General features: G+C 40.9%; 1 protein-coding gene and 1 pseudogene across 1 annotated transcript; both read right to left on the bottom strand.

The window, feature by feature from the left end:
- Positions 1-25,264, bottom strand: LOC148362167 (protein-glutamine gamma-glutamyltransferase 2-like). Its single transcript, XM_088340212.1, has 15 exons — positions 25,249-25,264; positions 22,959-23,072; positions 21,399-21,629; positions 21,209-21,327; positions 19,831-19,959; positions 16,351-16,528; positions 13,214-13,355; positions 11,512-11,615; positions 8,047-8,189; positions 6,901-7,000; positions 4,979-5,124; positions 2,616-2,745; positions 2,350-2,510; positions 1,157-1,293; positions 1-692 (listed from the first exon to the last, which is right to left on the bottom strand). The coding sequence occupies exons 1-15, from the start codon at positions 25,262-25,264 to the stop codon at positions 530-532; spliced, it is 2,013 nt and encodes a 670-aa protein (XP_088196338.1). The 3' UTR covers positions 1-529.
- LOC148362168 (U2 spliceosomal RNA) lies at positions 13,907-14,066 on the bottom strand (annotated as a pseudogene).
- Positions 25,265-25,549: the final 285 nt, after the last annotated feature.

Raw genomic sequence — 25,549 nt, 5'->3', positions numbered from 1 at the left:
AGAGGGAGAGAGAGAGTTGTTTTTCTCTGTGCCTTGTGACTGGTTGGAAACCAGTTCAGGGTGTCCCCTACACACTGCCCAAAGATAGCTGGGATGGGTTCCAGCACCTCCACAACCCTTGAAAATGAGCAGTGCAAAACATGGATGTCTATGCCAGTTTAATTAATATTGACTGCTGTGTTAATTGATTAGGATTGACAGCTGCGAACACAGTCTGCAAAGGAGTGTCTTAGTCAAACGTGTTACTTTTCTGTACTAGACATTACCCCGCTGTTTTTTGTTTTTTTTTCAATTTAAGAAACGGAGGTGAATGAGTTTATATTTTATGGCTGTTTAAACCATAAAATTCGGTGCGGCTTGTACAAAAACAAAGCTGAGTCCCTTTATTAATTTTGCTCATGCGGCTAATCAGGTGAGCTCTGTAGTCTGGAATTTAAGGGAAATGCATTCAAGAGGAATGTTAAGTACTATGATAATGTGTATTTCATGATTTACTATCAGACAATTTGATCATCCCAACGTTTTGCAGCTAATACAGTGAACAGAAAGATTCTCTAACTATCACTGTTGCGGCTCCCTTCACGTCTTTGAGCTGGTCAGAATCAAAGTCCACAAGGAGTTTTCTGACGCCAGGCCGGGCGGGTGTAAAGCTGAGCTTGACACTCACTTTCTGTCCTGGTCCGATATCACCACTGGAATAAAAACTGAATGGAGGTTAGGAATGGAATAGAATAGAATATACCTTTATTATCATTGTTACAAAATGGGTTGAACATGTTGTGACAACGAAGTTGGACGTGGCACTCCAGGTTCACATTTTACCAAGAGAATAAAATTTAAAAAAAGATAATTTATACAATATTTACACAAGAAAGTGTGGGCATGTAGAGGCAGAAGATATTTACATTGGGTGTTTACATACAGTTTTGGGATCGTATTAGTGCAATATGCAAAATAGGCAACATCGTGCAAAGTAAGTATAGGCATGAATACAATTTTACATCTGTATGGGGTAGTGTGTTTGCAAGAGTTTCAGTTTTTGTGCAGTGTGTGTTAAGGGTGGTGATGGCTCTGGGGATGAAACTGTCTGAGTCTGGTTGTTTTTGTTTTGTGTATGGATGGAGGTCAAGTGTTGTCTTTTCAAGTTGGTACTCACTTTGGCTTAACTTCAGTGGGGGACACCTGGCCAGACCATTCGACAGTAAAAATACCCCGCTTCAGCGCCACTGGGAGAGGGTTGGTAAATGAGATGGAGCCAGTCAATGTTTGATGTAAAATTGCCTTGCTTGGAACCTGCGCAATGATTGAAGAAGTTGAATATTTCTCCATACACATAAAGTATGTGTTAACAATGCCCACTTCAGCTTAAAGCCTTCATCATTTTTAGCCACCGCGTCTAGCTTCTTTTTTTTTAATTACTTTTATCAGAGCTTTTCAGGAAGCACTTCGGAGAAAAGGGGGAAAGTGGGTTTGGTTTCTTGCTTGGGCTTGTCTTATGTCTCATTAGCCGTACCGTTTATCCTCATTAGGGTCGCGGGGGGGCTGGGGCCCATCCCAGCCATCTCCGGGCAGTGGGCAGGGGACACCCTCAACTGGTTGCCAGCCAATCGCAGGGCACACGGGGACGGACAACACTCGCTCATTCACACTTAGGGACAATTTGGACCGGCCCATTCACCTGAAATGCATGTTTTTGGAATGTGGGAGGAAACCGGAGTGCCCGGAGGAAACCCACGCAAGCACGGGGAGAACATACAAACTCCGCACAGGAAGTCTGGAACTGGATTTGAACTCATGCAGGAGGTTCCCGTCACATGAACTGTGCCGCACACGCGCTAACCACTGCGCCGCCGTGCTGCCCTTGTCTTATGTGTAGCATCAAAATGGTGAAAGTAAGAGTGTTTCAAATACAGTCCAATAGCCAACCGAAACCCCATAAAGATGAAAACAATTTGTTTAATTGAGCGCATCTAAGGAATTACCGTACTCGCACGCGCCACACAAGCAGCTCGACAAAGGCTGCATCAGCGAGTCGAACATTTCAAAATCCTGGACAGCACTTTTAGCTTTCATATACAGGACGTACAGCCAAATGGGGTCTGTTGGTGTAACATCGTGACTGTAAACTGTAGTCGGAACCCTGCCTTATACATTCTGGATCAAACCAAGTATCTACTTTAGAAACTATGCGCAAAAAAATAGCTTTGAAATAGCCATTGTTCTATCCCCGAGCCAGATGTACTCTTGAAAAGAGCCATACCTGGCTTGTAAGCCGTACATTTCCGACACTTGCTGAAGTAAAGGAAATAAATGGACAGGAAAAGGTTTGTTTTTCATGTTTTCACCCACCTCTACAAGAATCTCAGGCATGCTCAGTGGTAATCTGGCTACGGACATGTCAGGTTCATTCTCTCCCTGGACCTCCAGGAGCGCCATCACCTTGATCACATGGTTTTCAGAGACACACTTAGCGTAGTCAGCGTAGTGCACACGGAGAACCTCCTTGTGGACTGAAAGTACATTGCATTTTAAAGACCTCACGAGCGTCTGTTCCCTTTGAAAGACAGTTGTCAGGATGCAAATGCATGTTAAGGGGAAATTCCATGTTTACCAACCTTTGTGTGCAGGCACGGAGACGTTCTTGGTTTGCCTCTCAAACTCTCCTAGGTTGAGACAGTTGTAAGTGATGACCGTAGCCGACATAGTCAGGCGAGCCTGTGCTTCAGTAACTCCTTCGTTCTTCAACTGCAAATGGAATGACTTCATTTGAATGAGTGCTCAGAATGCATTCTGTAGCGACAGAACTGCAAGCAATGTGGGCCATCAAAAAATATATTGCCATTGGAAAAACAACAGTCAAATTTAAGATTAAGGATGGCTGAGTCCTCATATGTACCAGTATCAGGTTTGACCGGCCTTTTTTGTTATCTTCACAAATGTGAACTAAATGGTAAATTATGAGAAAAGACTATTATTGTTAAGTAGTTTTGAGGCAAAAATACGTGATAAGCAGTGTTCCCTCTAAACTGCGTGCGTGCGCAATTGCGCACTGCTCGCACATTCTCAGCGCACAAGAAAATCTAGCCGGCGCACAAAAATGAGGGCTCAAAATTACTGTTTAAGAAGCGACTTAAGTCAAAGTTACAGTGCATGAAGGTAAAAATACAAGGGTTCCCCTGACGTTGTGTCCTAAATGCGGTATTTTGAAGTCGAGTCAGAGTAAAACGAAGTTGAGTAAAGTTAGTAAAGTTGGTCGAGAATCGTCTCGGCTCACTAAAAGGAACCGGCTCTTTCGGGTCCTTAAACGGCTCTTCAGATTGTTTTTGCTTCTTTAATCCCAACATGACCAAATATTATGTAAAACTATGCACAAAATGACTTAAAAGAAGGGGGGAATAGAACAAAAAGGAAAAAACTACCAAAATGAAAAAGTAGTTAAAAGCTGGGGGAAAAAAAAACAAAAGGAAGAGAAAAAAAGAAGGAAAAATTTAGAAAAAAGCCAGAAAAAAATAAAAGAGAGAAATGTAGGAAAAAAGTAAACAGAGAACAAAAAGAAAAAAGTAACAGCTCGCAAAAAATAAACACAATGAGATTTTTTTAAAGGAATTTAAAAAAAAGTAGAAAAAAAACACGGAAAAAATAAGAAAAAGTTTGTGTTGCATTCAAATAATTTCCAATTATATTAAGTGAATCTTGTTGCCAACATTGTACTTCCACTAAAAATGTGTTTAAGCACAGTTCTGTATCTTGCAACCGACTAAATAAGCCCCCAAAATGTTAATATTATGCGACAGAATATATCAGGAAATAAAAATAAATGGACATCTTGTGAAAGAATTGTAACAACAAATGACATTTGTAGGCCGTACAACCTTTGCAATAGTACATGAGTCAATTCATTCAAAAGAGAAAAATCATTTTGCATTGCCGGGAACTCAGCAAAATGTAACTTGTCAAGTTTTGGACATGTTTGATAATTAATCATCTTTCCACACTTGGGATTATGGTTGCTCACTGTTGTTTCAAGCGTTGCTCACCGACTTTGTGTGAACGCTCAGACCCGTGGAAAATTACAGGGATCATTGGTGATGAGTAGTCGTTTCTCATTTACACTTATTTTGCTAGGACATTTTATGTATTAAAATACTTGTGTATTTTCATATTTAGATGCTCTGAAGATTTTTTTTAATCTTTTGAACCAATCTCAATACAGTTGTGTCAACCATCTCTTACAATTAATGTGTACAAAAAGTGTTTGAAATATGAGTGTGAATATATGAGAAAATGCGGTCGGGGACAAAAGTAACCCTGACTGGGTAAGAATTGGTAAAATCCATTATTTGGATCAATTCCACTTTAGGGGATTGTTATGGACATTACAAATGAATTTTGTTCTAAACAAAATGACCCAATTTTTTTGTAGGATTATGGGTGTTATTTCAGACATAAAGGGTTAAGTTTTGTAAAGTTCACAATCCAATTACACAACCCGAACTGGTTTTTGTGGCTATTCTAAACGAAATGTCCCAATTCTTATAAATTATTTTAAACAAACAACCCTTATACTTGAATTTTTGGAATAGAGTATTAAATCGGGCCAGTAGCTCAGGAGGTAGAGCGCTCGTCTTGGGATCAAGGGATCCCAGTTTGAATCCCGGCTCGTCCGTGTTACATGTTGAAGTGTCCTTGGGTAAGACACTGAATACCTAATACTCCCAATAAGCAGGTTAGCGTCTTACATGGCTGCAATACAAGGCCGCTGTTGGGAAATGTGAAGCACACTGTAAAGCGCTATGGGAAGTCATTGACTTGAAAAGCACGATATAAATGCAGATCATTTCATTTCAGTCTTGACCAAATTGGGTCATTTTTAACCCCACTGTTTGTAGATTGTAATACAATGTCAAGTGACTGAAGGCTTCTTGCACAGTGCTGTTTCATTAGCATCTTCATTCATCACCGTCCAACCCCTTCATACCTCAACAACAACGTCAAAGTCTGATCCAAAAACAGGTTTGCTATGTTTAATGGTCATCTGCAATTTTCCTGGTTTTGCTCTGTCAGAGGACGAATCCCTGCCTCGACGTCCTGCCTTCTCGTAAACTTCTCTCTCTTTCTTGGAGCCTGAGGAAAACAAGATGACAACATTTTGTGTTTGATAAATTCAGTTTAACCTGGGACTGGACTTTTTATTTTTGGCAGGAGAGTAATTAGCTTCCATTAAACTGATGGTGTAGACTAGGAGTCTCATCTCATCTCATCTCATTAGCTGCACCGCTTATCCTCAGTAGGGTTGCGGGGGTGCTGGAGCCCATCCCAGCAATCATCGGGCAGTGGGCAGGGGACACCCTGAACTGGTTGCCAGCCAATCGCAGGGCACACAGGGACAGATAACTCGCTCACACCTAGGGACAATTTGGACCGGCCAATCCACCTGAAATGCATGTCTTTGGAAGTGCCCGGAGGAAAACCCACGCAAGCTTCCGGAGAACATACAAACTCCGCACAGGAAGTCCGGTAGCTGGATTTGAACCCGCACAGGAGGTTCCCAAGACCTTAGAACTGTGCCGCACACGCGCTAACCACTGCGCCGACGTGCTGCTCTGATTGAATGTTGAAAATGAAAAAAGCTGCTAATGCTTGTTGCTTATGTTAGGCTGGTCGCGGCTTGCAACTCCTTTAGCAAAACTAGACAATATTAAAGCGAACAGCTAACTGCTAAAGCTAAATATTTTCTCAGTTCCGGTTGATGACAGCGAAAAATCCAGGAAAAATAATAATTATAGTAAGTAAAAAAAAGCATTTATTTACTGTGGATTAATGTTCCATTTTCAGTTTTAATCAGGCAACACTAGATACCAGTGCTAGTTGTTCATTCTGGTTGCTAACGCTAATACAGCTAATGACAATGTCTGTGATGTCAGTTGCTGAAATTTGGGACACTCGTATTCGCTGATGCCATCTTCTGGCTCGGGTCATAATTCCAGCCTGTATCAAGTGTCTTATGTTGCGTGTGCAAGTACATGCATTTTCTTTTTGGGGTTTGTTTTGGGGTTTGGCTTGTACTTGAATCAGGCCTTTTCTTACTTTCTCCATTTTCATTCTTAACTAACTGTTGTGATGAGCAAAATGTCTCTCTACAAGCAAAAGATCACTGTCCAACATCCCCCCGTTTCCTCTTACCTAATGTGTTCCGAGGCCAGTAGAGCTTTGCTAAAACCAGTTAGGCGCAATAAAAAGTAAAGCATAAGGGCTTTTTGAACTCTGTAGGGAGTTGATTACAGATACTTTATGGCAAAAATATTCTACTTTAAAATTCTTAAGGACAATTCAAATGATGCACTCCACCTTTGAGGTTGTGCTCGTCTCATCTATCGACCCCCCAAAGCAATGTCAATACAGATTCCGACTATACTTTACATATGGCATCTTTTACAATGAAGTTGAAGTCGTGTTCAGTTGAGTTCAGTTGTGATAAAAAAGCTAACCGCTAAAGCTAAATATTTTCTCACTTTGTTTGTGGTGTTTTATGTGCATTGATTTTTAATTTGTATTTTATTTTTTTCATTGAGAGGACTGATGTTAGGTGCTTTCTCAGTGACACTATAAAAAAAACTAAAAAAAAAGGTACATTTTTTCATTCACTGAACTGTAATACTTTTAAAATATAATTGGATTGAAATCTGATAAAAAAAGAGCGTACATGTCTTCAAAGCAAAAAAACAAAAAAAAACAAAAAAAAACACTTTCTTCAAGAAGTATTATTATATTATAGTATTATATTATATTATAGTGAATCAAGATCGTCTCAAAGGCTGTAAGAATACCTACTCAGGAGTCGGATGTAGTCCGCAGGTCTGCACTTTGTGATAAGTGGCAAAAACCTAACCTTTCACTAACCTTCGGGATATTTGTAATGTGAAGTAACATCCTCTCTGCTGTTGCTTAACACACTTTTGGTGCTGATGTTAACGCCAATACTATTTTCGTAGACTCTGATCTGGAATATATATACAAAGAGCACAATATACTTACTTAAAATGACCATAACAGGTTTTTTTAGAGGGATTATAATCAGGGTTGGGTAGGGTTACTTTAACTTGATTACTTTCAATTACTTTTGGATTACTCCAATACCAAATATGCTAATAAAAGACAAAGGATACCATATTTGGTATTGGAGTACCGTAAATTCCGGACTATAAGCCGCTACTTTTTTCCCAAATGTTCAGCCCTGCGGCTTATTCAGTGAAGCGGCCAATTTATGCAATTTTTCTAACGGCCACCAGCGGCGTTGGAGTATAAAAGGTAAGATTAAGACCAGTAGAATATGTGCGCCAAGAAAGACTGCAACCTCTAAGTTTAGGCGTACATTGTCTGTTAAGTAAAGGTACGTTCCGATAATGAGGAAGACGCCCTTGGTTGGCGATAGTTATGAGGAGGAAGTTGAATCAAAAAGAAGGGGCGGAGCAAACGCGGGCTGATGGGAAGTAGGGGTAAAGCTGAGTTACCGGTAGATCTGTCTGTTGTCGCAGCGGACTATAGTGGATATATATTTTTTCCACCCTTAACTTTGGAAATATACATTTTGTTTCCTTGGATTACTTTCAACGGGACCCGGACTTTACAAGTCTGCATCATACATTGATTACGGGTATCATTTTCCATTCATGATGCCGACTGTGGTTCTAGGATTGTGTACTATTGACTTTTGGATTGTATCGGTAGGAGGCTAGGAGGCTAGGACCTTGACTCAGCCTCTTGGCTTGGAGCGAGTGTCTCAGCCTATTGGCTTTGTGGTATATTATGATTTGACGGATATTGGATAAGTGATAAAGAATGTAGAACAATAAATCTCTACAAAATCACAATCGTGGAACTTACAGCCTGGTCTGGGATAATTTGTGATCGTGTCACAAGGTGGTGGGTGCGGCTTATAATCAGGTGCGCTCTATAGTCCGGATTTTATGGTAATCTAAAAGTAATTGAAAGTAATCAAGTTAAAGTAACCCTACCCAACCCTGATTATAATGATTGCAGACTCACCTTCTGCCGCGTGCCGTCTCTTCGGACAAGCCAGTGGATTTTGTCGGCGTTCACCTCAGCAAATATAAAGGGAGCATCGTACTTGACGCCCAGATTTCCCTCCTTGATGGCCTTAACAGGGCACGGACCACAGCAGAACTCACCTATTAATGAATGGGCCATTTTAGAGGTAGGACAATAAAGGATAAATTAAGAACGAATCATCCAAATTAATCAACAAGCATTTGGGGACTGGAAGTTCTCCAAATCATCAAATATCAGAGTTTTTTTTAGCAAAAAAAAACACCTTTTGCTCTTGTTTCTCATTAATGAAAAACAATTATCTGATTGTTGGATCCCACCAATCACGTTAAAAACATTTTTTGCCAAAATTGTACACCATTGGTGTAAAGTCGATGTTTATTTGACAATTAGCCAATCCGATGAGTGAAAATGCTGTTTATGGTTTAAAAATATTTTTGAGGTTTCAGATAAAGTGACAGGGTGACACTATCTGAGTATGTTTGAACGAGGAAAAAAATATGGGGTCAAGATAATACCTAAGTTAAAATGAGTTCCTGTTCACTATTGTTCTCATCTCATCTCATTAGCTGCACCGCTTATCCTCAATAGGGTCGCGGGGGTGCTGGAGCCCATCTCGTCAATCATCGGGCAGTGGGCAGGGGACACCCTGAACTGGTTGCCAGCCAATCGCAGGGCACACAGGGACAGACGACTCGCTCGCTCATTCAGACCTAGGGACAATTTGGACCGGCCAATCCACCTGAAATGCATGTCTTTGTGGGAGGAAACCGGAGTGCCCGGAGGAAACCCACGCAAGCACGGGGAGAACATACAAACTCCGCACAGGAGGTCCGGTAGCTGGATTTGAACCCACACAGGAGGTTCCCAAGACCTTAGAACTGTGCCGCACACGCGCTAACCACTGCGCTGCCGTGCTGTTTACTATTGTTTTAAAGTAAAAAAATGTCTAACTCTGGGAGGTAAAAGGAATTTATTGATTTATTGACAAAATGATTGATAGATAGATCGATCCAATCAATAGACATTAACTGTTTGTTACAGCCCTAGAGCATTTTGAATAAGTCTTGAAACTGTAAATTGCTAGTTTTAGTTTAAGTTTAGAGGCTAACCAAAAAAACACACAACGTAAACTTTTAATTCAATGGCATGATGCTAAAACAAGATAGCATTGTTGCTGTGCTTTAAATCCTTAATGTCCAACTCGTTTTAGCTCATGGTAGTAAATTAATGGCATAAAAAAGCTCCATGTTGGAGGGCTTGGGAGCTTTTCAAAGGCTCAGCATTTAATTATCTCATCTCTCATCTCATTAGCTACACCGCTTATCCTCAGTAGGGTCGCGGGGGTGCTGGAGCCCATCCCAGGAAACATCGGGCAGTGGGCAGGGGACACCCTGAACTGGTTGCCAGCCAATCGCAGGGCACACGGGGACAGACAACTCACTCGCCCATTCACACCTAGGGACAATTTGGAATGTGGGAGGAAACCGGAGTGCCCGGAGGAAACCCACGCAAGCACGGGGAGAACATACAAACTCCGCACTGGAAGTCTGGAGCTGGATTTGAACCCACGCAGGAGGTTCCCAAGACATGAACTGCCGCACATGCGCTAACCACTGCGCCGCCGTGCTGCCCAGCATTTAATAATGATTCAGGGATTTAATATTCGATGATAAAACGATTGCTGAGTTTTTTCCGCCATTTTCTTTTTTCATTCACGAAGGTTTAAACACTTTTAGTGTTTATAAACCGTGCATTTGTATAAAAAAAAGCCAAATAAAAATTGAATTAATTTCTACTTTATTATTTAACTCGAGGAAACTCATGCAGACTGAAAAGTGACAGAAATAGCATAGAATAGAGTATTTTTGCTTCAGGTTTTTATTTTGTAATGAAAATGTTTACCTCAATTTGTAAACTTCGTTGTTAGATTTCACATCGGTGATAAAAAAGAAATAGAGCTTGTTTTAAACCCCTGTGGAGACACTTAAGTGCCATTTAAAAAACAGAAATTGTTACTTTTCGTATTGCCTTAACAGCACGTCTGTATTATTTTAAGTACCGTATTTTCCGCACTATAAGGCGCACCTGAAAGCCTTTATTTTTTTCAAAAGCTGACCATGCGCCTTATAATACAGTGCGCCTTATAGATGGATCAATATTAAGTCGCAAAGTCTTGCAACTAAAGCAAGCAGCCGCCGACTAGATTTTCCCCCAAAGGCGAAGTCGTCCGCGGTGTATGCTGGGATTTATATACCGGCGTTTCATTTCCTAACCAATGTGTCAATCATCATTTGAATCAGTCACTATTGGCTAAAGATATTCGGAGGTAAAGGGGGCGGATCCTTTTTATCATTTACAGGCTCGCATAGGCTAAAGGGGCGAAACAAAGCCTGCAATTGGCCGAAAAAGATGAATGTGAATCACAGGTTGGTTTGCACTACGGCATAGAGAAAACATGTTTTACTATTCTGTATTTGTAAATATTTGACTCCTGGATTTACTACACTCAAGGTTGTAAGAAGACCATGGTTACGTATCATTAATGAACGTGAAGGCTGCAAGAGAACTTAGGTGAGCTATGCGGATTTATATTTTCCCGGTATCTTGTTTTAGAACGATCTTGCTGTTTCTGTGATGTGTCTATTTTTAAACTAAATTCAATTCAAAGTGTTTATTGTCATATGCACAGTAAAGAACCCCGTTTCCCTGCACAATAAAAATCTTACTTTGCTGTCCACACAGTTGCCAGCAAAAAATAAAATGGAAACTAAGAAATGTTTGTTTGGTGACATCGTACGGACACCGCATCCGCACATGTCTACGACACGTATTTGCTTCTTTGCAAGCTTTCGGAATGTTAAGGGGGTAATAAGTTTGACTGAACTATCTGACTGTTTTGTCCACGTTCCCATTGTAGCGCCTTATAATCCGGTGCGCCTTATGTATGGAAAATATAGGACCAAAAACTATTTTTTGGGAGTGCGCCCTATAACCCGGTGCGCCTTATAGTGCGGAAAATACGGTAAATTACAATCAGCATGGGTTTTCTCAATGTTCTCTGGTTGATTTATGGTAGTCAGCAAATCCAGCCACAGTGGGCGCTTTGCGAATGGTGCCCAGCTTTGGCGACATCCAGTGGACATATTTAACACTTCAAATCATTGTTTGATGCAATGCAGCTTATGTTTCTTTTGTGCTTCTCTCAGCATTCTCTCACAGGCCACGGAAAATGATGCGGAGAGTCAGCTATGATTTTAGCGCTACATGTACTTTCGTGAGACAGAGCTGTCATTTTCCTGAAAATTGTATACAAATCATTTTACATTACTTTCAGTCATCATCTTTTAGCCCCGCGACCCTAATGAGATGAGATGAGATGAGATCATCTTTTAGAAAATGCTAATTAAAAAAAAAACTTTGAAATATAAGAAAGATATCTACCATCGCTCAATTCTTGAGGAGTCGGGTCCAAAACCTGCCAGCCGTCATTCCCCTGCGGGAGATCATTTCTACTCATCCAGGACTCCACCCAACAGTGGAAGTTCCTAACATGGGACGTTTAGAGAAAAATGTGTGACAAATGAAGAGTTTACAGAAGGTTTACACCAGGGGTCCCAAAATCTTTTTCGGTACAAGCCACATAACTTTTCCCTTCTGTGTTGAGAGGCTAAGGTCAGTAGAAAATTGCAGGAGTGCCGAAATGTTGTTGTTTTCCAGAAAGCAAAAATCAAATATGCCTTTTGGATTCTTCAGTGGACCAAAGCCAGAAAAATAAATTATGACACTATTTATACAATTGAAAAATTACCAAGTAACACTGTGTGGGTTCTTTACAGGAAAGTAAGTACCTGGGAAGAAAACTTTGTTGTCAGAGGACTGGACCACCTGTCATGTCCTGCACGGTTGTCATGGCGCCCAGCTGGCCCCGCCCCTTGACACCGGCTGACCTGCATTTTAATGATTACTCCTATGGGTACTTAAGCCCGCCTTTTGGAACTGCCCTTTGCCAGATCATTGTTTACCCTTGTTGAAAAACTGTTCATGCCTGTTTGATACCTGTTTATTTTTGATTTGCTTGTTGGACTTTGTTACATTCTGAGAGATTCCTGCAAGTTCTGTTTAATCCCGTCAAATGCCTAGTCTGTAGTTTTGCCTGCATTTGAGCCTGCTTTGTTTTGTTTTTGGTCCGTTTGTGTGTTGGACAACTTTTTTTGTCTCAATTAAAGTGACAGATCGTCTACGCAAATGAGTTCCAACTTCCTGCTTCCCGACCCATTTCAAGACAGTCCCGTTCCGTTTGGTGACACCGCCATTGGTATAGTTGACTTGTGAAAAGGCAGTAGATTTGATCTCATTATCACACTATTTACCACTACCACTACTATTACCAGCTTGGTGGCCTTGGGGGTAGGGTGCTCGCTCCGAGACTGGGAGGTTGCTGGTTCAAGCCTCGGCCGAGTCATACCTAAGACTTACAACATTGGTACTCATGGCCTCCCTGCTTGGCGCTCGGCATTAGGGGGGGTTTGGTCACCTTATCGCTCGACCCAACTGATGTGTTGGGTCATCAGTTGGGTTGAGCGAGGGGGCTGGGAATCCCCTCCTCTGTATCAATCTCCCAGAAAGAGTCAGGAATGTGTTCTTGACTCTAGCCACCTCCCACTAGGGGGGATATGGCTCTGGTATATATATATATTTATATATATATATATATATATATATATATATATATATATATATATACTATTTGTAGTCACTGTACCAGAGACAAATGTTAATTACGCTGTGCATTTCACATGGTGATATTCTTTTCTTGTACGCATTTTAAATGACAAATTTGTTGTCATTGTAACAACAAAAACATTGTCTCTGGTACTGAAACCAAAGATCGTGTGATAATATAAAACCCAATGTCTTTTCATATGTCATCTATAACACTGGTAGTCCATTAGTAAGTGTTCAGCGTCTCTTGTTTAAATTTTAAAGACACAAAAACATTTTTTCTTTGATTGCCTTAAAACGATCACTGGTATTGTTCAGGGGGCCGGATCAAATGTGGAAGCAGGTGGTATCTGGCACATAGGCCGTAGTTTGCGGACCACTGGTGGAAAACTTTGGATTGAATTTGTGACCGCATCCCTACCAGCTGCTGTCGGACCTTCCTCTGGAATCAAGACTCTCCATTTTTTCATTGAACAAGAAGTCCACCGAAAGGTTGCCATCAGTGTCATGAGCTGAAGCAAAGTTGGTAATGTGACGCGTTGGGATTCCCAGGCAGCGCAGTACTGTCAGGAGCAAAAGACAAACTCAGATTTTCTCAAAATACCTCAGAAAATTTCAAATTGTCTCTCAGCCTTTCATATTTATGCGTTGAACCAATCACATTTCAGCCGTACTTGTTGCCAGGGTCAGATACTTACCTGGAGATTTTTAGAAAAAGTTGTGCAAGCCCTCTAGCATAAAATAAGAAATGTGTTGCCTTAACTACCGTAAATTCCGGACTATAGACCGCACCTGGTTATAAGCCGCACCCACCACATTTTAAGAGGAAAACCGATTTTGTACATACACAAGCCGCACCTGTTTATAAGCCGCATGCGCCCACATTTAAATATGTAACACAAACACAAAATTAACCCAAACCCGACTTCGAGTCCCGCGATTGAAACTAATTGTGGGGGGGTTTTTAAGGGTTATTGATCTATCTTCGTTATTCATTATCCATTATCCGTTATCGGTCAGTTCATAATACGCTACAAAGCCTAGGAGCCGGGACACTTACTCTCAGCCAAAAGGCCAAGCTAAGGTCCTAGCCCTAAAGCCTTGCTGCGATCATTGCGAATGCACCGTTCCCGGAGGTACTGCAATACCGGGCCGATGCGTGGAGTGGACAGAGCAAGCTCATATTCCATCTCCGAAATGCAAAAATCAAAGAGGCCAAGCTAAGGACCTAGCATCAAAAGGCCAAGCAAGGCCAAGAAGGCCAAGCTAATTGTCCTTCATTAAAGTCCACAGTCCAAAAATCATAGCCGGCAAAATGAACGGAAAATGATACCGGTACTTAAGGTTTGATGCAGACCTGCAGAGTCCAGGTCCCGTTGAAAGTAATCCAAGGAAAAAAGTGTATATTTCCAAAGGTAAGGGTGGGAAAAATATATCAGATGAAGACATTTACTCACGCAATTCCTTTTTTTTAACCAACTTTTTACCCCCTCTTTTTTCCTTGTCTGCCCCTCACCTTTAGCGGTCCCCACTTCAACTCGGCATACCGCGTTTGTTCCGCCCCTCATTTTTTGTTCACCCGTGCAAAACATATCAGAATAAGTGTCTAAAATAAATACAAATAAATACATTACAAATATATACAGTTGCAAATACATATTATACATGGGTTACAAATATTTACAAAGAAAGACGGTACACCGAGAGAGTTTTCAAAGCTTTATTAATAATAATACAGCTTTGACAGGGCAGTTAATGGTAGCAACACTCGAGCGCCGCTAGTGGCCGTTAGAAAAATTACATAAATTGGCCGCATCACTGAATAGGCCGCAGGGTTGGTAACACCTAGGCCTTCTATTTGGCATAGGCAAATGTCAGTGTTTTCACAAACTCTGATTGGCTTTGGGGCAGTAAAGCACCAAAGTGAGGGTCCCAAACGCTATTAAACTTGAAGAAGATGAAAAAAAAAATTTTGGGCTATTCATAGATTGTACTAGCAAAGGTATCAACTGTATTGGTATTTTCTGTGCATTCAAATATATTGTGTAAATAGCAGATTTTTCAACCCACATTGGCTAAAGGAGGAGAAAAATGGGTTTGGTCGCAGGATTTATTGTCGAGACTGACTTTCGAAGAAAGTAGGACATCATTAAGAAAGGTCGGACAACTTTGAAGCTACCAAGCCTGTCACAACCCTGGGCAAGCGGGAACTTTCATGAAAGCGTTGGATCCAAAATCAAAAGGAACTATGTGGAGCTTCTTTCTCCCATTGCCTAGAGATTTATATTACGACTTGTTCAGTAATAAAGAAATAAGATTGGTGATTAAAATGTTGCTCGATTCCTAAACAATATCACAATTTTATGAGGTTATTATTGATGCTTTTTTATAGCTGCAGTAAAGATTTTACAGCCATACAACAGTTATTGAGGCATACAGTGGAACCTCGGTTCTCGACCATAATCTCTTCCAGAACCCTGTTCGAAAACGGATTTGTTCGATCACCAAAATCTTTTTTCCCATTAAAAATAATGTAAATTGGTTTAATCCGTTCCAACACCCTGAATGTTTACCTTGAATGTTTAACGTAAACATAAGGCTAACCCAGGCTAATCGTACGTTCGCGTTATCGTAATCTTCCGTACGAAAGACCCGGGTCCCCACAACAAGTGGTGAGCGGTCATTGGAAAGGGGGCTGCGTCCCAACACCGTGAATGTTTACGTTGAATGTTTAACGTAAACATAAAGCTAACCCAGGCTAATCGTACGTTCGCGTTATCGTAATCTTCCGTACGAAAGACCCGGGTCTCCACAACAAGTGGTGAGCGGTCATTGGAAAGGGGGCTGCGTCCCAACACCCTGAATGTGGGCTCCGTTCCAACACCCTGAATGTTTACCTTGAATGTTTAACGTAAACATGAAGCTAACCAAATCCCGCAGTTGTGCTGGAAAGGTTTCAAGCACATGTGTCAAACTCCCAGCCCGCGGGCCACGTCCGGCCCGCCGTGTAATCATATAAGTTATTTGATTGGGAGAGTGGGAGGGATGGGTGGAGCTATGCAAAAAGTGCAAGCACTCCCTCCCATCTCTCGCCCTACTCCGTCTGCGCCAAAGGTAAGCACATCAGGCTCCCTGTTCCTTAGAATGTTGTGACGTTTTTACAAAATAATTTGTGTAGTATTTTCATATTTGTACTTTTGACAGGGGATATATTAAGGAGAGCAAAATCTTTTGGGATATTTAATTTTTTTTTAATATATACATTGACATAGGAGCAAAGGAATTTTAATGTTATTTTAATGTTAAGTTGTTTATGTTCTAAGTTGTATATAATTTAACAAGATATTTTTATTTACAGCAAAATAATACATACTGTATAAGTGATTTAAGGTTTAAATTTAATATTCTTGTCTGTTTTTATTCATATTTATGTTCCAAAAACATTCAGTTCAAGTGTGTTCAATAAATGTTTATCCTGGTTGGCCCGCGACCTTAAGTGTGTTTTGAATTTTGGCCCCTTGTGCAATTGAGTTTGACATCCCTGCTTTAAAGGCTCACCTGTGCAGGCCACGGCGGCATAGACCCAACACTGTCCATACTTGACTGGCCGGGCCCTGCCAGCACTCCACTTTTGGAGGATTGGGACACTGCTGGTCCATTTGGAGGGCGGCACTCCATCCGAGTACGGCTCCTCCCAGCGGCCAACCAACACGCCTCGGTCTCCGCTGGAGTTCACCTGGACATGTTATGAAAGATTAGCATGTTTTTTGTTCGTGCTTGTCATTGACTCTTCATTGATGGGTCGTCAGGACCTGTAAGGCCTTCTCTGTTGACCTAAAAAGATCTGAATCATCCATCCTTTATCTGCACCGCTTATCCTCAGTAGGGTCGCGGGGGTGCTGGAGCCCATCCCAGCTATCTTCGGGCAGTGAGCAGGGGACACCCTGAACTGGTTGCCAGCCAGTCCCAGGGCACACAGGGACAGACACTCGCTCATTCACACTTAGGGACAATTTGGACCGGCCAATTAATCTGACATGCATATTTTTGATAATGTGGGAGGAAACCGGAGTGCCCGGAGGAAACCCACGTAAGCACGGGGAGAACATGCAAACTCCACACAGGAAGGCTGGTAGCTGGATTTGAACCCATGACCTCAGAACTGCCGCACACGCGCTAACTACTGCGCCGCCGTGCTGCAGATCCGAATCATGTAATATTAATTACATTCTGTTCTTAAATAACGATTAAAAAAATAGTTGTTTCTCATCTTCTTTTCATTGCTTCTCCCTTGTTGCGCTAATTCCAGATGTGTGCTTTTATATTAAAGCATTTGAGCAATCTCATTTCAGTCATTACTTGTTGCAATGGTCACAAATGTACCTGGAGGCCTTCACAATCAATTCTGCAGGCCCTGTGGGTTAAAATAACTGTTGATAAAACTTTTGGTTTAGCCAATTAGATTTCAATGTGATCAAGCCAGGGCCTAGGAATATGTCAAGGGTTTCACAAACTATGATTGGCTAGGGGGTATCAAAACGAAAGGTGAAGAATATCCCTATTTTTTTGTAATCGCTGAATTCTCACATTATATTATGAATATTATCAATGAAATTTATATCCATTTGTTTTCCGAACCGCTTATCCTCACATGGATTGCAGGGGAACTGGAGTCTATTCCAGCTAACTTTAAGTAGTGGGTAGGTGATACTCTGGACTGGTTGCAAGAGCTAAGACAATTAGCATGTAGCATGTTACTGTGTAGAGTGTCTCCAGATCCAGAGTGAGGCACAACATTCTCTTGCCTCATGGCAGAGGGCGATAGTCAGACGAATGATTCTGATTTGCACACCTCAGCCCCAAAAATAGAATTTATGATAGCAAGTTTAGATTCTTTGATCCCCACAACCTTTAGGGGGGATCTGCTTTTGTAACATAGGATATTTAATAAAAAATGGGGATCGTGGGGGTGGCCTTTATCAGAAGGCGTCTTTCCCTGTCCTCCTTGCAAAAATCCATTAGTGTCCTCTCTCCTTTTTTTTAGTGTCTACTAAACTTTACATTGTTGTTTATGGTCATACAGGAACATTAAACTGTGAATGTTTTTTCTTTCTATCAACATCGTACAAAACATTTTATGTATAATTCTGAGGGACTGCTTAAAAGTGTTACGAATTTATTTTGGCTTCATTGATGTTAGGATATTTTAGTGTTCAGCAAACATGCTGCATTCTTTAGGAGAGGAAAACAAAATTGTTGTCAATGCTCATTTAGCGCTAACTGCTGCGGTCTCTGATTGGCTCTTGGACCCTACTTAAACCTAGTCCTGCCAATACCCTGTTGTCAGTTCGTCTGCAAACCTCTGTTTTTACAAGGCAAGCCTTTTTTCGACCCTGACTCATGCCTGTCCCGTTTGTCTCCGGCTACGACCCGTTTTGATCCCGACCACGTCTGCTCTCCCGTCCCGGCTTACGGCCTGTTTCTGTCCCCGACCACATTTTTGCTCTCCTGTCCCAACTATCAACCTGTTTTTCCGTTTCTGACACTGCCATCGCCCACAACTGAAGATCCACTTCCGTATTCGGATCACAAGTGAGCGACTTGCTTCCCGCGTCCAGCGAGCATCGGATTGTGGGCCCTCTTCCTTTTAATCAAATTGTGAGAAAACGTTCCGCGATTGGGTCTACCCTGTGTGCTGGTTGTGACAATTGTACCAATTGATTTTGATATTATTTTGTTGTTGTTTTGGTTAAGACGGGTAGCCATAATCACACTGGGTTCTGCAAAGTTACTTTTTAGATATGTTTTTTTTTTTGTTACTTAAATGCCGTTTTAATTTTACAGTGGAACCTCGGTTTTCGAACGCCTCTCGGTTCGAACAAATCGGAGTCCGACCAAAAATTTCGAGAAATTCTTGCTTCGCTGTTCGGTCAAAAAATCGGAGTTCGAACGCCGGTAATGCGCGAGTGCGTACGCTAGGGTGCCATGCTGAGCGGCGTACAGATGTAGTTATTGCGTGCGGGCGTGCTTCGTTTTGCTTTTGCTTTTTATATAGGTGTACAAAATGTTTTAGCCCCTAATTATGCCTCCGAAGAAAGTCAGTGCATGCAGCAAGTTGCTACAGGTGAAAAAAGAAAAGTAGTGCGTACAACTACTCCACCTGCGCCTTCTGCTGACCACCACAAAGGTAAGAAATCCTATTCATAATTCTTTTCTTTATCCTTTTTTTAAAATTTTTACACATTCATGTTAGCGTACTCTTTCGTACGGAAGATTACGATAACGCGAACGTACGATTAGCCTGGGTTAGCTTTATGTTTACGTTAAACATTCAAGGTAAACATTCAGGGTGTTGGAACGGAGCCCAACATTGAGGGTGTTGGAACGGAGCCCTCTTTCCAATGAACCGCTCACCACTTGTTGTGGAGACCCGGGTGCTAAATGACTTGTAAACGACCGGATTTTTTTATTTTTACACGTTCATGTTAGCGTAATCTTTCGTACGGAAGATTATGATAACGCGAGTGTACGATTAGCCTGGGTTAGCTTTATGTTTCCGTTAAACATTCAAGGTAAACATTCAGGGCGTTGGAACGGATTAAAACGATTTACATTATTTTTAATGGGAAAAATGATTTCGGTGATGGAACAAATCGGTTTTCGAACAGGTTATGGTCGAGAACCGAGCTTCCACTGTACTAATATTTTTGACTTCCATCCTGTTGTCTGTTTTGGTACAACCGCCCTAGCATCTATGAAATACCATGGGTAGGATTTAATCAATTTCCCATATATGGGAGACAGTATTTATTTTTTGAATGTTTTTTTTCCACATATTATTCTGTTTATTTTGCAGTGTATATTTTGATGTAAAAAGATGACACATTTAAATGTTCGAAATACACATAACAAACAAAAAAAATCACATTGAATTATAACAAAGCTACCAATCTAATAATTGATTTACAGCCCGAACTGACTCCATCAACTACAATTGACCGTAAAGTTAAAGATGTATATTTTTTGTCATCGTCTCACCATAGCAGAAATGATTCTACTGACGTAGACCGGGTCCCATCTTTGCTTCAAATCTTTCTCTGAGTTTTTCAAGGCGTCGTTGGAGTTGTCCAATATTTCAAAACAGATGTCCATCATTCTGTCCTCAAACTGCCAGAAAATTAGATAAATGTTAGAGAGGAAAGGAGAGGATGGAGTGAATTTTCCCAGCAAACTGCAAACTGGTGACGCTCTTGTTTGTGAGGTCTGGTTGCATTCTGACACCTTCATTCGAGGTGCTTGCTCCATCCAACAAGCACAATTTATGAAGAGGCTGCCGGCAGTGTTCCCTCTAAATTGCGCACTGCTCGCACATTCTCAACGCACAAGAAAATCTAGCCAGCGCACAAAAATGAGGGCTCAAAAATACTAATTAAGAAGCGACTTAAGTCAAAGTTACAGTGCATGAAGGTAAAAATACACCGGTTACTCTGACGTTGTGTCCTAAATGCGGTATTTTGAAGTCGAGTCGAAGTAGAACGAAGGTGAGTAAAGTTAGTAGAGCTGGTCAAGAACCGGCTTCTCCGGCTCGGCTCACGAAAAGGAACCGGCTCTTTCGGATCCTATACGGCTCTTCAGGTTATTTTTGCTTCATTTATCCCTATATGGCCAAATATTATGTAAAATTATGCAAAAAATGACTTAAAGGAAGGGGAAATAGAACAAAAAAGAAAAAAAATACCAAAATGAAAATGTAGTGAAAAGCTGAGAAAAAAAAGAAACACAAAAGGCGGAAAAATTCAGAAAAAAGCCAGAAAAAAAGAAAAGAAAGAAACAAAGGAAAAAAAGTTGATAGAGAACTAAAAGAAAAAAGTAACAGCTAGGTAAAAATAAACACAATGAGATTTTTTTTAAAGGAATTAAAAAAGAAAAGAAAAAAACAGGGAAAAAGAAAAAAAAGTTTGTGTTGCATTCAAATAATTTCTAATTATACCAAGTCAATCTTGTTGCCAACATTGTACTTCCACTAAAAAATGTGATTAAATACAGTTGTGTATCGTGCAACCGACTAAATAAGCCCTCAAAAATGTTAGTAGTATGCGACAAAAGATACGGGGAAAAAAAAGAAATGGAAATCTTGTGAAAGAATTGCAAAAACAAATGACGTTTGTAGGCCGTACAACCTTTGCAATAGTACATGAGTCAATTCATTCAAAAGAGAAAAATAATTTTGCATTACCGGAAACTCAGCAAAATGTATTTTGATGTCAAGTTTTGGACATGTTTGATAATGACTCAGTTGCCACACTTGGGATTGCCGTTGCTCACTGTTGTTTCAAGCGTTGCTCACCGACTTTGTGTGAACGCTCAGACCCCTGGCAAATTACAGGCAACATTGGCTGCCGGTCTACACAGTCACCTGTCCAAAGGTCCAATGGCGGCTGCCGATGTAATCCCAGGTGCCCACATAGATGATTCCATTCTCGTTCATGATGTACTCCTGAAGAAGCTTCTCGTCAGCGAGGTACACAGCATCATCTATGACGTGAAAAAAATCACCAGGATTATTAGAGCAAAATAAACAATTTCAGTGTAGGTTTAATTGATACCTTTGCACCACGGGTTGTAAAGCATGTAAAATTCAGCTTTGCTTTTCTTCTCTAACATATGTCCACTGGGTGAGGTCATTAACACATCCAGGCTGTAGCGGCCGATGATGGCGTCTGCAGGGCTATGGAGCGTGAGGAGAACTCCTTCGCGGCTTCCCTGTTGCGTAAACCACCAACCGTCTTCGCTACGGCCGTCCTTCTTGACTCTGATCGTCACTTCATCCCTTTTTCCTGAACAAACAACACATGATGAATTACGCAAATGTAACGGCTTATCGAATTTAAGCTCTGGTCTGCCACTACTGTCCCTATTTTCATTGGTCAAAGCCTGGCCTGTCTGGTTAAAAACAAGGCCTGAGGAAGAAGTAGTATATTTTGATTCAATTGGTCCCCGCCATGTGGCGCCAGGTTATGTCACGGTTGCCACGGCGCCCAATTGGCCCCGCCCATGGACACCGGCTGAAACGCGTTGACAGATTGCTGCCGGACTACTTAAACGCGGTCTCGCGGGTTGCCTGGTGTCAGAGCGTCTGCGAAACTCCCGCTAGACCACAGGTGTCAAACAGGCGGCCCGCAGGCCGGGTCAGGCCCGCTAAGGGATTGAATCCGGCCCGCGAGACAACACTCAGAGAAGCACAAGAGAAAAACAAGCGGCAGGTTGAAATATGTCAACTTGATGTTGACAAAGCCAGGTGCCTCTCACAAAGACACTGTACTTGTATTTATTTCTCTCTCTCTCTCTCTCTCTTTCTTTTCCACCCATTTTCTTCCACTCTGTCTCTGTCTCTTTCACTCTCTGTGTCTCTCTTTTTCTCTTCCTTTGTTGCTCTTTGTCTCTTTCTCTCTCTGTGTCTTTAACCTCTTTTGCTCTAACTACCTTTTTTTTTTCTTTTCTCTTTCTCTCTTCATACCTTTCGCAGCTTTCTTTTCTCTTTTCTCTCCTTCTGTCTTTTTATTTCTCTTTGGATTTCTTTCTTCCTATCCCTTTCTTTTCCCCCTCTCTCATGACTTTTTATCTTTAGTTTCTCACGCTCTCCCCTCTCTCTCTTTTTCTTTCTTTGTCCCACCCTCTGTCCTTTTCCCTCCCTCCTTCTCTTCTTTCTTTATCCCTCTTTTTCTTTCTCTTTTATCTACTAGTCCAGCCCCACGACAGAATATTTGTTCTATCATGTGGCCCCCGAGTTAAAAGGAGTTAGAATAGAATATAACTTTATTGTCATTGTTACAAAATGGGTTAACATATTGTGACAACGAAATTGGGCATGACACTCCAGGTTCACACATTTACAGTGAGGTAAAAAAGCCAAGAAGATAAAGGAACAGAGAAGATAAGGTTATAAAACAAGGAGGATAAGGTTATAGTTATAATTTACGCAATATTTACACAAGAAATGTCGGCATGTAGGATGTTGCGTGCAAATGTATGCAAATTAACAAGTAATTGGGGGCTCCAAATTTAATTTTCTTTAGGGCCCCATGAAGGCTTGGGCCGGTCCTGACTTCATGTATCCACATTTAAGAGAAGCATCTCATGGAATTCAACATCAACATTCGACTTACCAAGGTGAAGGACTAAAGCCAGCTGGTTTTCTTGATGCGAGGACTCTGAAAACTCCCGGGTATGGTGAGCTGAGTTGTTGTGGTGGCATCTCAAGTCCACATCCAAAATGTTACCTAAGGTCAAATATAGATACAGCTAGGTACAAAATAACATTTTCTTTCTCCAGAACATATACAGAAATATTAAGGGATACATGAGCTGGATTGGTTTAAGCTACGATAAAAGAATAAATGCTTAAGTTGGATATTTAAAAAAAAAAGGCTGTACGGTGTTAAAACATTTTCCCTTACAAAATACGAAATAATCTTACACCATATTTTTTTTTTCAAACGTGTTTATTTATATAGTTGAACATGTTATATTGTACATCTGTTTCGTTATATCATATATATTGTTATTTAACATTTTGTTGTGAGATCCTGAGTTGCTCGACATGAATGAGGTTTATTATGAAAAAAAGTTCAAAAATGAAGTCGCTTGGACGTTCACTGTAGAAGGAAAAAATACATGCAAATATAATTAAGTAGAATAATACATTTTCTTATTCAAATTATAAATTCATTTTCTGCATTAAATTATTGTTGGTAAGTTACTGATTAAAGGATCACCATTTTCTCATTTTATACTTCGTTTTTTTCTTAACTTCTTTATACAACATAATAATTCACAATATAATGCATCAAAGCAAGTGAGCCGTTTGAGAGACGGCTCTCTTTAATGAGTTGAGCCGAAAAAGCCGGTTCTCTAAAAAGAGACGGATTTCCTTTCGCTACATCAAATCGCTCGCTTCGTTTGCAACGACAAAAACGATACCGAGGTGTCCTCGGCGAACCCGTTTGACTTGATTTATTTTCCTTTTCGTGATAGTTGGTGTATACCGTATGGTACCCATAATTGACAAATTTGCGTTTTCCGTACAGATTTTCTCGTACGTCGTACACGTCTTAAAATGCATAATAAACGTACTTTGTACGGCAAAACCGTACAGGTTGACAGGTATAAAGTAGGTAGGTATAAAGACGCACAGACAGACAGACGGATGGACAGATGGACATACGGACAGACAGATGTGTACGTGTATATTTTTTAAATTTTTCCTAGAAAAAAAATGTCCAAAATATGGAAGCGGAAATCCAAAGTTATACTAAAAAAGATTGCTATTTGACTTATTTGAAATACATTTTCCTAGACGGAAAGAAAGACAGACAGCGAGAGAGACAGACAGACAAAATACAAACCTTTGTTGAATTATCTGACACGGCAAATAATTCTCCTTATTCTATTTTGCTGTATTTTTATCTCGTTTTATGGTAAAAAAATCAAAATACAGTTGGATGTATCTGCAGGGTTGGGTAGGGTTACTTTAACTGGATTACTTTCAATTACTTTTGGATTTTAGGATTTCTAGTTCAGGAGGTAGAGCGCTCGTCTTGGGATCAAGGGATCCCAGTCGAATCCCGGCTCGTCCGTGTTACATGTCGAAGTGTCCTTGGGTAAGACACTGAACCCCTAATACCCCCAATAAGCAGGTTAGCGTCTTACATGGCTGCAATACCAGACCGCTATTGGGAAATGTGGAGCACATTGTAAAGTGCTTTGGGACTTGAAAAGCTCTATATAAATGCGGATCATTTCATTTTATTTCATTACTCCAATACCAAATATGCTAATAAAAGACAAAAGAAACTAAATATGAATACAATTATGACTCACAACACGTGGTAAGCTTTCTCTCCTGGCTTCGATCTCTTTGATCTCCGGCAAAACAAATGTGACAGAAACAAAATGAAAATAAATGAAATGAGATGATCTGCATTTCTATAGCGCTTTTCAAGTCAATGACTTCCCAAAGCGCTTTACAGTGTGCTCCACATTTCCCAATAGCAGCCTTCTATTGCAGCCATGTAAGACGCTAACCTGCTTATTGGGGGTATTAGGGGTTCAGTGTCTTACCCAAGGACACTTCGACATGTAACACGGACGAGCCGGGATCCAAACAGCTTGCCAACATCATTTTTGCCGTTCCATCTATTCCGTTACTCCCCAAGCCTGCACAAAATTTAGTCATTTTATTCATATTAAGTTTCTTTTGTCTTTTATTAGCATATTTGGTATCGGAGTAATCCAAAAGTAATAGAAAGTAATCCGGTTAAAGTAACCCGACCCAACCCTGTGTATCTGCCAGTGGAACGAAAATAATATTTGTTGATGAATTGACTTAATAATAACAGTTTTAATGACAGATAGACTGACACTTAGACATGAGACAGACAAACGGGACAAACTCACCCCTGTAGTGTGCCATCATAAGGTTCAACGTCCTTCCGAACTTCACACACTTGTCTCAGCGAGCGTTTCTGTCTTGTATTTATGCATCTCTTGTCTCGCCCTCCCACTGCATGACACTCACCAACTCAAATACACTCCACCCTGCTCCCCCCTTACGTGACCTCTAGCATCACTTCCCAAAAAGCTGGCCTCTTCCGGTATTTGCACGTTCTCATGTATTTGCAGTCTGATGGCTCAAAACGCGTCTCTCGCCGGCCCATTTTGGGCACACACTGGCCTCTTTGTTGATGGGATTTCATTT

This window comes from Urocampus carinirostris, chromosome 7 (assembly GCF_059441175.1).
Source record: "Urocampus carinirostris isolate Australia breed hairy pipefish chromosome 7, RoL_Ucar_1.0, whole genome shotgun sequence".
NCBI classification, from domain to species: domain Eukaryota; kingdom Metazoa; phylum Chordata; class Actinopteri; order Syngnathiformes; family Syngnathidae; genus Urocampus; species Urocampus carinirostris.
Note: the sequence above shows the minus strand (reverse complement) of the source record. Positions and strands in the feature narration are given on the sequence as shown.